Raw genomic sequence first — 12,014 nt, forward strand, 5'->3', positions numbered from 1 at the left:
TCCAAAAAAAAAAACAAATTTTACATAACAGATATCCCACCAAAACGTGTGGACACGGCTTAATGTCTATCCAGTTGAGAACACTGATTGCAATCAGAATGATTAAAAATTATTGAATTGTTTCACAGAATTATTGTCGTCGTCGGTCCTATGAAATTTAAATTGTACTGTATAGGCTTTCTGCTAAAATGAAAAGAACCACCACATTAATAAAGAAAAATAACAAGACGTTTTCTGCGCTTCACAGGTCTACATAAATGATTGTTGCAGGCCAGATTTGACCCCAAGGCTTTCAGTTAGATATGTGCGCTCTAAATTATTTGTCGCCGTAAATGTTAGTGTGAATGGTTGTTTGCATTGTATTCAATGGATTCAAGAGCCAGACCTGAACGGCAATCACATCAATTTTCAGGTATGATAATTTATTTAGAATTTCTGTAAAGTAAATCATTACTTTCATTATACAGTAACAATGGCAGGAAGAAAATAAATACACACTGATATACAAAAGAGAAAAGTTGCCACTTCCAAATGTGGAAGAAAATGTGGTAAACCTGTGCAGTATTTTTTTTTTTACAGCAGGCTTAAAAAAAACTCTTACGTGCATCACTTTCATATTTGTGCGAGCAATAAATCAACAATTTTCAATACCGTAAGACAACTTGATACATTACTATTACCATTCTGTTGCAAGATCCATCGATAAATACTCCATCAAAGCCAATGGAATTTTATTGCACTTTTAACAACCCTATTAAGCAAAGGGCTTGTGGCTAATGCCAAAGCTTACTCCCATCCTATTGTTCTTGGTCAAGTTGATGAAGCACTTAAATAAATCAAGATCTGTACAGGAGGGAACAACAGGTCATGGACAAAAAATAAACGATATGTGCTGTACGCATGGTACACAAAAAAAAAAATCAGTTTCTCTCGATGCGTCAATGCAAAGACATTTTTAACAGGGTTGGGAGTGTTGATGGCAATATATATTCTTTACAACTGTCTTTGCTGGTCGAATCATGTTGTTTATCTTTCAAATAATCTAAATCTCAAAGAGGAAGAGTCTGGTTGTGAATTATTTGGGAGAGGCAACCATTCAATAAATATAGGTTATATTAAATGCGTTGATACATATACATCCATCTCTCTATTTATATATGCACAGTGCACACTGTGAAAATGTATATTACACATGGTAAACAGTGAATCTCTTACGTTTCTAGAAACACAATCAAATTTTAAATGGACATATTTAAAATTAGAGACTTCAATCCATCGGAACATGTTAAATATGGTCACAGGTAAAGATACCATACAAAAAAAGTTAAAGAATATACAGATATGATCAGTCTTGACATCCATGTTTCCACACGTGCAAAATCAAACTTATGACGGTTTGCGTTCAAGCATATAGTTTATGCAAAATGAAGGCGTCACTCTGAACGGCCAGTGTGCTCCCGTCAAAAGTCAAGTGGAATAGTCGTGGAGAGAAAAAAAAAAATAAGACTATTGCAGGTGCCGCCCCAATTGCTTTTTCAACATCAGGCACTTCTCGTTGCCACACCAGAAGCTGTGAGGTCCCGTCACGATTGTACGATTCAAGTGCGGCAGTATTTGGCACACTCAAGTTTGTTTTAGGTGCGAGAGACAAAAATGTCGGGTCAGTGTGGTTGTAACATGAGTCCATCTCACTTTGCGAGTCATTATAAAAATCTTTTTCAAAGTTTGACCCTCTGTATGTCCTTTCTAGACACTTGTTGTGGTCCCGCCTTCAAAACAAAAGTCAATCCAGAGCTTGATAAATGACGGCGGTATTCACAAGAAGGAATGCTCTGCCGGAGGCCCGTAGGAAAATCCCGGGAATGCCCCCGCTGCTTCTTTGATACTGCTGGTTACGCTGAAGGGGTCGTTGCTCAGGGAGGAGGACACGGGCAGGTGGGTGAACTCTGGGTCAAAGTGGCGGAGGTCTGTAGGGCCACTCTGCAAAATCAAACGGGATGAAAATGTCATTTGGAGTTGATTGGTGTATTCAACCAAGAAAAATAATATTGGCATTTTCTGGGTCAGCTGCGTAAAAAAGAACCATCGCAAACTGCAGTTAAAGGATAACCGACACCACTTTTTTGTTTCCTGACTGACATCAGAAAAATGTTTTATAGCATCTAAAATACCCAAAACACGCAGGATGATATTATTAGTCAAATGCAAAACACAAATAAAAATGACTTAAAGTGTCCAAAAACTACTTCAAATTGAACCCGGAAGAGGCCAGTTTCAGAAGGTCCCGCCCCCTTGTTCGTGATGTCACGCCAAGACGTCTTGCTTTGCTCGAGAATCAAAACAATGGCTTCAGATTCGGAGAAAATGCTTTCTTGTTACTCATCCAGTTATGAATATGATTCAAATAGTTCTGAAGAGGAAAGCATAAATGTTTGCAACCAATTAAAGAATTTATTCCGTGTCATTTTCATGGCATCTGGACATAAATGTAGTGTCCCAGAAAATGCAGAAGATGGCGCCAAAGCTCTGTTGGAAATGGGCTGATTTGTCTCCTGGGAATTTGTGTCAACGAATATCAGATAGTTGTCTTGGTGCAACACACAACGATTCACCATCGCATTATTTATGTGTTTTCCTTCTAATTTCGCCATCAACACGGATCAACACGAAGTTTTCAGACCAAACAAAGTACCGCAAAATGCATTGTGTGTCCTTTCTCGGTCAGGGCATTCCTTCCGTGATGTCAGGAATCGTCACCAACTCAAAAACAAGACTTCCTGAATATTCAGCGCGAGTCTTAAAATGTAAAATATAGCTATATACGGTGGAATCTTTGTAAAATCTACTCAGTAGAAGTCATTTGAAGCCATTTTTAAAATTATGGACACAATTTACCGGAGGCGTTTGTTGTCCTTTAAGATTACATCGACAGCACATATACTGGTTCATGATGCATTGAAGCTGCGCCGTATACGAATTGGCAGAATTCTTCCATTGAATTTCACAAATGTTTCCGATCCCACATCCCAACTTGCACTTACCACAGAGGGAATGAAGGGCGGCGTGATCTTCTTAGCCATCAGATCATCCCAATTGATGGGCGAAAAGAAAGCGTGGTACTTGAGTTCAAGCTAAAAAGATAAAGGGACATACTTTAATCCCCACCCGTGAGTCCCACAAAAGAGTGTTATCAAATCTTTGTGTGTGCTTACAAAATCATCTTTCACCCCCAGTCTCTTGGTACGATCCTTCTGCAGGAGACCTTCAAGCAGCTCCCTCCCAGAGTTGGACACGTTAGGTTTGAGGACAGGAACTTTGTGCAGGATGTTGTTGTACATCTCAGCCGTGTTGCGACTGTAGAAAGGAGGCTGCGTAACGCAAAGGTGACATTTTTAGTTTAATCCAAGCCATGCGATTGGCGACAATTCCATCATGTCACGTTTTCTACTTACAAGTCCATAGAGCATTTCATAAAGCACCGATCCCAAACACCACCAGTCAACTGTGCGGTCATACGCCTGCTTCTGGAGAACCTCCGGAGCCAAATACTATGAAGATCAAAAGGTGAGAGGCATTAAATTCGTTCATTTTCCGTTCACCGATCGATGAGAGTGTAATTGCACAGACGTGGCTTGTACCTCAGGGGTCCCGCAGAAAGTTGTTGTTGTCCCATTGGGTTCAAGTCCTTCTTTGCACAGACCAAAATCCGTGAGAACAATGTGGCCTTGGGAGTCTAATAGGATGTTCTCGGGTTTAAGGTCTCTGTGAGGGGGAAAAAAAATGGCAACCGTGCCAAAAAAAAATTGTCAGTTTCAAGTCGGCAAACTGCTTTCTCACAACTGTCCACTAGAGAGCGCTCTTGGTGCTTTTATGCTCACCTGTACACAATATGCAGTGAGTGCAGGTAGCCCAGTGCGCTTGCAATTTCAGCAGTGTAAAATCTAGCTCGGGGTTCCAAGAAAATCCTTTCTCTCTGAAGATGGTAGAAGAGCTGAAAGGAGAATAGCTGTCAACTTTTACGACTAACCCTTTTTTTTGGTGATTTATTTCAAGATCAAATGAGGCGTACCTCTCCACCGTTCACGTAGTCGAGTACAAAGTAAAGCTTGTCAGTAGTCTGGAAGGAGTAATGCAGTCCAACTAAGAAGGGATGCTTGATGTTCTTCATAAGAACACTGCGTTCGGCCATGATATGCTTTTGCTGTAACGGACGGGGGAGAACGACATTATTTTATTATTATATTCCTGATGGTGGCATTTATTATTCAGACAACAAAAAAATAAGACCTTGGGAAATGTACTGTACCTCTTTCTTCTTCAGGATAATTTTTTTCTGGAGCACTTTAACAGCATAATATTTGGTGGACTCCCTGTGTCGTGCGAGCAGAACCTACAGAAGCGCATTTGCACATTAGAATCGCTCCCGATTTGAGACAAAAAAAAGACATCCAAAAGAAAATAACCTTTCCAAAGCTCCCTCTACCGATGATCTTCAGGTAGTCGAAATCACAAGGTTTGATCCTGCACAGGCACAATCACACAATTCAGGATTTTTGCGCAATCTTCATCGTGATCGTCATCATAATCAATGTGAGTACTTACTGACTGTCCTCCGCAAGTGAACTTTGTGAATTTATGAACCTCTGAAAGAAAAGAATGAGGAAACATAAGTATACTCTGATATTTACACACATTAAAAAAGTGGCACAGTCATCCATCCATGCTTACCCTCCTTTCAGCAAGATCTTGTTCAACCTCCTCATTCTGATTCTCATCAATCTTCAGGAAGTTATTGACTTCAACACTGGAGGAAAGAAAAAAAGAATTTGAAGCATTCAACAACCATTATCCTTCCTCTTGTAGCAACGTGAACCTCCGTTTATGTTTTCCCAAGATCACAAAGATACATTTGAACCGCATTCTTTGCCATGAACTGGAGACAGGGTCAAGTTTACAACCGTAGCCTCGGCGTTAACTCCACTGAGCAAAATCTTAAGCGGATGACCCCATGACCAGGCAGCCAAGTGACCCAAAAGTCTTAATTTTCTTCAAAAGATAGCCCTGTGCCTTATAAATGAAGTAATATTGAGGCACGACTGGTCGTGGAACTATGTATGGAAAAAGTTTGAAAATACACCATTCATTGGGGGTGCGCCTTATACTCCACTTATACACCGGAAAATATCTTAGTTACTGCATTTTACAGGAGGAAATGGCTGCTGACAGTAGTTGCGAGACCTCTTGTGGCTCAATATTACTTCACATATAAGACCCAGCGTCTTTTAGGTGCACCTTATATACCAAAAATACGGTAATTGTGATGATACAACCCATATTAGGTTTTAATTGAATTATAGGTTTATCCAGTGGACACCAAGGATTTTCCTCACAGGTGATTAAGAAGTGAGCAGGTTACCACAGGCTCAACATAAAAGGCCTATTCTTACCCCGGGCTTCCTGGACCGAGATTAAGTCTTTCACAGAATGTTCTACACAGCTCAGGTGGCAGATTAGATTGCTCAGGGATCTCAATGGATGGACGCATGGTCAGAAATAACTACAAAAGCTCTGACGGAAGCCCCCTTTTACGTCTCATTCTCGTGTCTGTTCGAAACCACAAGAGTGTTTTGTAGTACAGACTTATGGACGAGATACGTTCCAAATGGTTGTTTGTAAGATGAATTTGTTCGTAAGTCGCTTCAGTGCTATATTTTGTATGGAATCTATGTTTAAGGCTTGTATAAGTAACCTGGATTGGTTTGTACTGAAAAATAAACTTTTACTAAAATATATGCTCTAGAAAGAGATGTACAACTGGAGAGAATACTACCTATGTTACTACAAAAATGTTCATATGTACCCTTGCTCGTAACTCGAATGCTCATAAGTAGGGGAGCGCCTATAAAATGCTGTATACTCACTGTTGGCAGATATGAGGGGTTGATACCAGCTTCTGGATGAAGTCATTCAGCCCCATTTTTCTCTCCTTGATGAAAGCTGAAAAAATGGAAGCAAAGGAGCGTTCAATGATGAGGTACACAAGAATGAAGTACGTAGTGATTGAAAATGTCACCTTCACCAAATCAAATATAATGTAAAGGTTTATTTTTGCAAGCAAATCCAGTCATTTTACTTCCTGGTGCTTTCTACTATCTTTGTCACTGCTTTATTTCTTGTATTTGATAGCTGTCCATGTTAAGCGCATTGTTATAGATCCAGCTGTTGTTAAAGCGTTATATAAATCAATATATATTGTATTGTAATTCAAAACGACACAGGCAAGAGGCATCAATACTCTGCGTCTTAAAATAACAAAAACAAACATTATTTAAAAAAAAATACTGCACATTCTTCATAAAAGTAGACTTATTTTGTAGGCTTTGTTTTTGAATGTGTTGCAATGTAGCTGGTGAACAAATGGACAATAGACAAAAGACATACTTCACTATGTCGTAGACAAAATAGGTCTTATACCATGGGAATTGAAAAGAAAAAAAAGTATTGGTGCAATAATCCGTTGTGTGCGAGGTCCAAAAAATCCTTTTATAGGACAGATTTTCTCCGTTCTCGTTGCATGGGAACTCTTAATGCTGTGAGCTTATTCGTTACGCAAGCTCTTGGGTATATCGGTGGCAGCCAACGAAGGATTTTCCATTAAAAAAAACTAAACTTGAGAGAGTGCGGTTCTGTTTGATTTCAAACAATACCGAATGTGTTCTTCTCTTGAGAAGAACGATGGATTCGTATTTAGCAACCGGGACATCTATGCGGATTTTAGAAACCCAAATGAATAAAAATATGTAAAAAATTGAATATTTTGGTCGCTCACCGGTGAGAACAGCAACAATTCCTCTCATTTTGCAGTACGTAAGATCACATCCCGCTTCGGTTACAGCCATGGTGACAAGTCGAGTTAAAACACCAAAAAACAAGAATAAAACAAGTAATCCTCAGTAATATTTTCCAAATCAAAAGTCGCCGGTTCTCTTTGCTCCAATTACGCACGGAGGACTCAAAACGATCCCCGCTCCGTTCAAACTTGGCGAATGCAGCCAGCAGGCAGCGAGCGTATTTATATACACCACGTGGTGCGTGACGGCGACTCCCAATCACGTCACCACCGTCGCCCTGACAACCGACGGGGTGTGACGTCACGGGATTCCGCTGCACCCATTCTACGCCTGCAGAGAAAGTGGATCGTGACGACCACACTGCAGAGGGAGAATGTGGGAGTGTGAGAATCTCTTCCCACCTCGTTTCTTTCCACGGACGTCTGCCATAGAGAAAAACTGATCTATTGTTTGGATTTGATTAGATTACATTTGATTAGATTAGATCTGATTGGATTAGATGAGTCTTTATTTTTCTCACAGTGGAGAAATTTACATTTCATATGAACAAAAACAAAGCACAGGAGCTGTTGTAAAGGCAGCCACCATCACGGTGCCATCTTGAAGTCAAAAGTAAATAAATAAATACAATAATATTAATATATAAAATATTTTTTTTGTCGCATGAAGTAGTTCTAGATGAAAGAGGAGAGGATTAAAGCCTCCTTTTCACCAGTGGGACATCATGGTGGAACGTGCATGATTTGAAAGCAAATACGAAGCTGTATTGACGAAAAGAGACTGTCTCACATCTCCTGTCCCATATAAATCCGTTTCAATTCCAAGCCGCGACAACAAAAACAACACAAAAAGCAAAGCTAATGAGCCATTTTGGACTTCTTGGATCTATCGCTATATGGCTGATTGCAGCAGATATTTCCCCAATGTTTGAGGGCTTTAAATCTTTTGTGCCATTCGGACCATGAAAAGTTTGAGCAACATTTTAATGGTTCTCTCAGGTCGTTACGCATTTCACTAAATTATGATTTGTTTTTCAATCAGATGGCGTCTCGGTCCCATGGAACATTTTGACAGCGGAAACCGATGCGGTCTGACCTTCTCGCAGAAAACGCTATGAGCATTGCTGCGCAAAAGGTCCCATTTAACATCAATAATAATAATAATAATAATAATAATAATAATAATACATTTCATTTCTAAGTGCCATTCAAAACTCCCATGGACACTTTAGTCACAGGATAAGAACAAAATTGTTTTCTGTGGCAATGATGACAAAACAACATGTTTATAGGACAACCGACGCCTCAGGACAAGTTGCGTCCATAATTTGTAAAATCACTTCAAATGACTTCTACTGAGCGTTTTTTACAAATATTCCACGGCACATAGCTATATTTTACGTTTTAAGACTCGCGCTGAATATTCAGGAAGTCTTGTTTTTGAGTTGGTGATGAGTCCGCACGTGACGTCACTGAAGGAACACCCCTGACCGAAAAAAAGTACACATTGTAGTCGTAATTCCATCACGTCAATGCTTGTTTGGTCTGAAAACCTCGTGTTGCACCAGAAAGAGCCAGAAGAGAGCGTCCAAGCTCAATGGAAGGAATTTATCAGCCTGTGGAAACGGGCTGATTCATTCCTCACAACAGCTCGGTGGCCATTTTCTGCCTCTTTTTGGGTGAGACATTTCCCCCAAATGTTGCCTCAAAATGGCATGGAATAAATTCTTTAATCGATTGCAAACATGTATGCTTTCCTCTTCAGAACTATTTGAATCATATTCATATTCATAACTGGATGTGTAACAATTCTCTGATTTTTTTGCAGATTTTGGACACTTTAAGTCATTTTTATTGGTGTTTTGCATTTGAATAAAAATATACTGCGTGTTTTGGGTATTTTAAATGCGATAAAACGTTTTTTTTGGTGTCAGTTAGGAAACAAAAAAATGCTATCTGTTTTCCTTTAATCATCTCGTATGACCCGTCTCCCTTTCACAACTCTTTACATCGCCCTTTGTCTTCCCGTGAGGTCAAGGTGACCCCTTACAGCCAAGCGGAATTATATAAATTCAGAGAAACGAGACATGACGCCGTTTGCTACGCTAAGCTGCGGCAACGATCGGCCCATCTGTTGTGGATGTGGTCCACTAACCTTGGAAGTTACATAAGTGTGCCATTATGCAAATCGCTATCCCGAGCTTGAGGGGCACTGACGGACCTGCATAGCAAGTTAGCCAGTGAGTCATGTATTTTTTTTTCTCTTTTCTTTTCCTTGTTTGCCTTAAAACGTAACACCTACTCGAAATGTTGAGTTTCATTCATCTACCGGTGGACAACCCCTTTGTGGTTTTTCTTTGTTTCACATGTGACAGTCACGTCTTTATAAACGGAAGCGAGACTGAATGAGGCCAGTAGTCCTTGTGTCATGGAAAGAGGAAGTGAAGGGCAGGTTGTGGCATCCAAAAAAAAAAGACACTTTCAATTGCATCGGTGCTGAAAGGCAATCCATCAGCACAAACGCTCGACTCGAGTTACACAAAGAAACACATCGGCTGGAAATATCGTGACAGCGATTCTCCTTGAGGCTTCTCACATCATTCTTTTTAATTATTCACATGGTATTGTTGTCGTCATAGCATAGTATGTGCCAAACCATTCACGACTATTATTGTTTTTTGTTTTGTATTGTTCATACTAATGTGCAGAAATAAGAAAGTTAAAACCTCATTTCTCAAACATTCCCCGGGGGAATTTTCTGTCCCCGGGGATGAAGCATCACCGATCACTATCCGAAGTCATTTTTTTGTTCCCGTTTCGTCCCGGTTTAGTCCAAAATGGCGCCCGATTGGAGCCTTGATTTTTTAATGTTATTTTTATGTTGATACGGATTGTTTTTTAGCATTTTCGGCCAGGACATTAATCAAAAAGAAGATTGTGCTGCACGGTTGTGCCTTTTCGGCAGCACGAATATGCCAGCACTGTTTTTGATTTTGGAGGAATGTTAGTGCCATTTGATTGTCATCACTGGACAGCTCTGGGCCGATTGTGTTTTTTTTGTTACCTGTAATAGGCAGCATTTTCACAGCCCCACTTTGTTCAGTGGAAAGGTTGGCGCGCAGATGCGTTTGTGGAGTTGCTGCTGCTTGGAATTGAAGCGGATTTACGTTGGACAGGAGATGTGAGACAGTCTCTTTTTGTCAATGGATGCTACAGCTTTGTGTTTGCTTTCAACATTTTGCTTGTAGCAGATGCGTAGATCAGAATCAGAATCATCTTTATTGCCAAGTATGTAGGACACACAAGGAATTTGTTTCCGGTAGAACACGCTGCACTAGTATCGTTGTCAAAAAAACTGCTAAGTGGCACTATACAGTTCCATTTTGGCTACTGTTGAAAGAGTTCAAAGAGTTAATGGCTTGGGGGAAGAAGCTGTTTAAATGTCTGATTTCACCACGATGTCCCTGATCCACTGCTGAAAAGGATGTTTTGATCCTCTCCTCTTTCATCTAGAACTGCTTCATGTCACAAAGAGGGTACAGGAAGTGCTGAAGAATGAATGACTCTGTGTCTTTGTGTTGTCATATTTGTTATTTAGGTTTACGTTGTTGTTTTGACTTTAAGATGGCGCCGTGAGAGTATTTTGTCTTTCTACTTCTTCCTTTCCTTTCCTCTTCCTTTCATCACTTTGCTGCTGTGAAATGTAAATTCCTCCACTGTGAGGTTAATCCAATCCAAATAAAGCTATCAAAGTTGAGTATCCAATCATGTGCATGAAAGGATTAAACAATCTGGTTGTCTCCCGCACCCGTGCTGTCAATTGTCACATGTCACGTTCACAAAATTGCTTCTGTTTTCTTGCTAGTCTTTTTCATCTCGTGACTAATGCCTGATAGTCACGCTCCGTTATCACTTCCCGAATTGCGGTCAAGGATAATAAGAACAGCTCCAGTAAAACCCCCTTGAACTCTCTCACCGAGCCTTTCTTATCTCACTCGTCTGAGTGATGGCGGTTTTTCCTTTTTTTTTTTTGTCACCTCAAATTAATATTAGCACGCTCTTTTTGCCAAACCAGATGTGCTTGCATTGCGCACACACAGCGCTGAAAAATTACATAATTGGTTTGCAAATAACATAGCTCCTCTCCAGAGAGGGAATTTTATGATCCACGTTGCGCGTGTGGTGTGTTGTTATGAGACAGCAGAAGGTAGAGGAATGAGTCACCCAGGCAAACCCAATTGGATGCTGAGCAGAAGCGCTGCCGGCTAATGACTATCTAGCTAATTTAATAGTCTGTTTTCTTTTACTGCAGGAACTGTGGCGCGCCTCCGTTTCACGCCCACGCAGTCACAACAACCAATGTACACTCAATTTCGCTCTCTTTTCTCTTTGCATTCACAGTCTCGTATTTTGGAGCGACCGGGATGGCCATCCGGATCAATGCAATCACAATTCACTGAATGAGATATCATCTCTGCAGAAAAAAAGGCGGGTAGAAGGTGCAAATAAGCTTGCCGGGCTGCCCCCAAAAAAACTGCAAAAGTCATCTGCTGGTGAGATGGTGAGCAGCTGCTTATTATTTATTTACTTATTAATGTATTTATTTATTTTTCTCTCTCCTGGCCACAATGCACATTTGCTCGTGCGACCACTTGTTGCAAGGCGGACAAACGATGACATCATCACAACAACAACGCTTGCCATTACGCTGTCAACAAACACCAAAATGTTTCATTTACAAAAGGCCTCGCCGATGAAACGAGATGACCAGGCAAAATGAATAATTTGCGAGCTGACGCAGGAAGACCGGCCGATGCTTTCTTTCCTTCCTCGCAGCTACGCAGGTCTCCCGTATAGCCTTCAGCAGTGATTGACAGTCAAGGTAAACATGACTCGGCTTAAAAAAAAAGAAATAAATAAGTCACCCAAGGTGCACTATCCCATACGTATGTTGCTTCTAAGCTATCAAATCTAATCACCCAGACAGCGATATAAAGGTGCACCTTACCTATGATGGATTTTTTACCGGTCTTCATCTCTTTTCCAGCACTTTCCGGTGAATCAGCAAAGATGTTGAAATCTGCCCGCTGCAGAACATTAAGATCTAGATATCTGTGACTGCAGCCCTGCGTATCCGCGTACACCTCCCTCTGTATCCCCCTCT

The 12,014-nt window shown here is 40.6% G+C and overlaps 1 protein-coding gene and 1 long non-coding RNA gene across 3 annotated transcripts; one reads left to right on the top strand and one right to left on the bottom strand.

Annotated features, from left to right (window-relative positions):
• Positions 1-401: 401 nt before the first annotated feature.
• LOC148882981 (serine/threonine-protein kinase Sgk1) lies at positions 402-11,993 on the bottom strand. Of its 2 annotated transcripts, none has more exons than XM_089022904.1 (13): positions 11,859-11,993; positions 5,922-5,997; positions 4,729-4,804; positions 4,603-4,643; positions 4,464-4,521; positions 4,307-4,390; positions 4,070-4,201; positions 3,879-3,991; positions 3,639-3,762; positions 3,453-3,548; positions 3,213-3,368; positions 3,042-3,131; positions 402-1,980 (listed from the first exon to the last, which is right to left on the bottom strand). In XM_089022904.1, the coding sequence occupies exons 1-13, from the start codon at positions 11,884-11,886 to the stop codon at positions 1,816-1,818; spliced, it is 1,239 nt and encodes a 412-aa protein (XP_088879030.1). In that variant the 5' UTR covers positions 11,887-11,993; the 3' UTR covers positions 402-1,815. The 2 variants fall into 2 exon arrangements, with proteins under 2 accessions (XP_088879030.1, XP_088879029.1); XM_089022903.1 differs by lacking the exon at positions 11,859-11,993 and adding an exon at positions 6,830-7,051.
• Positions 3,453-11,847, top strand: LOC148882982 (uncharacterized). The gene is made up of 3 exons (XR_016118571.1): positions 3,453-3,564; positions 11,252-11,411; positions 11,513-11,847. It is a non-coding gene; the product is annotated as an uncharacterized LOC148882982 (long non-coding RNA).
• Positions 11,994-12,014: the final 21 nt, after the last annotated feature.

This window comes from Hippocampus bargibanti, linkage group LG20 (assembly GCF_051943395.1).
Source record: "Hippocampus bargibanti isolate YZ-2025 linkage group LG20, ASM5194339v1, whole genome shotgun sequence".
Taxonomy (NCBI): domain Eukaryota; kingdom Metazoa; phylum Chordata; class Actinopteri; order Syngnathiformes; family Syngnathidae; genus Hippocampus; species Hippocampus bargibanti.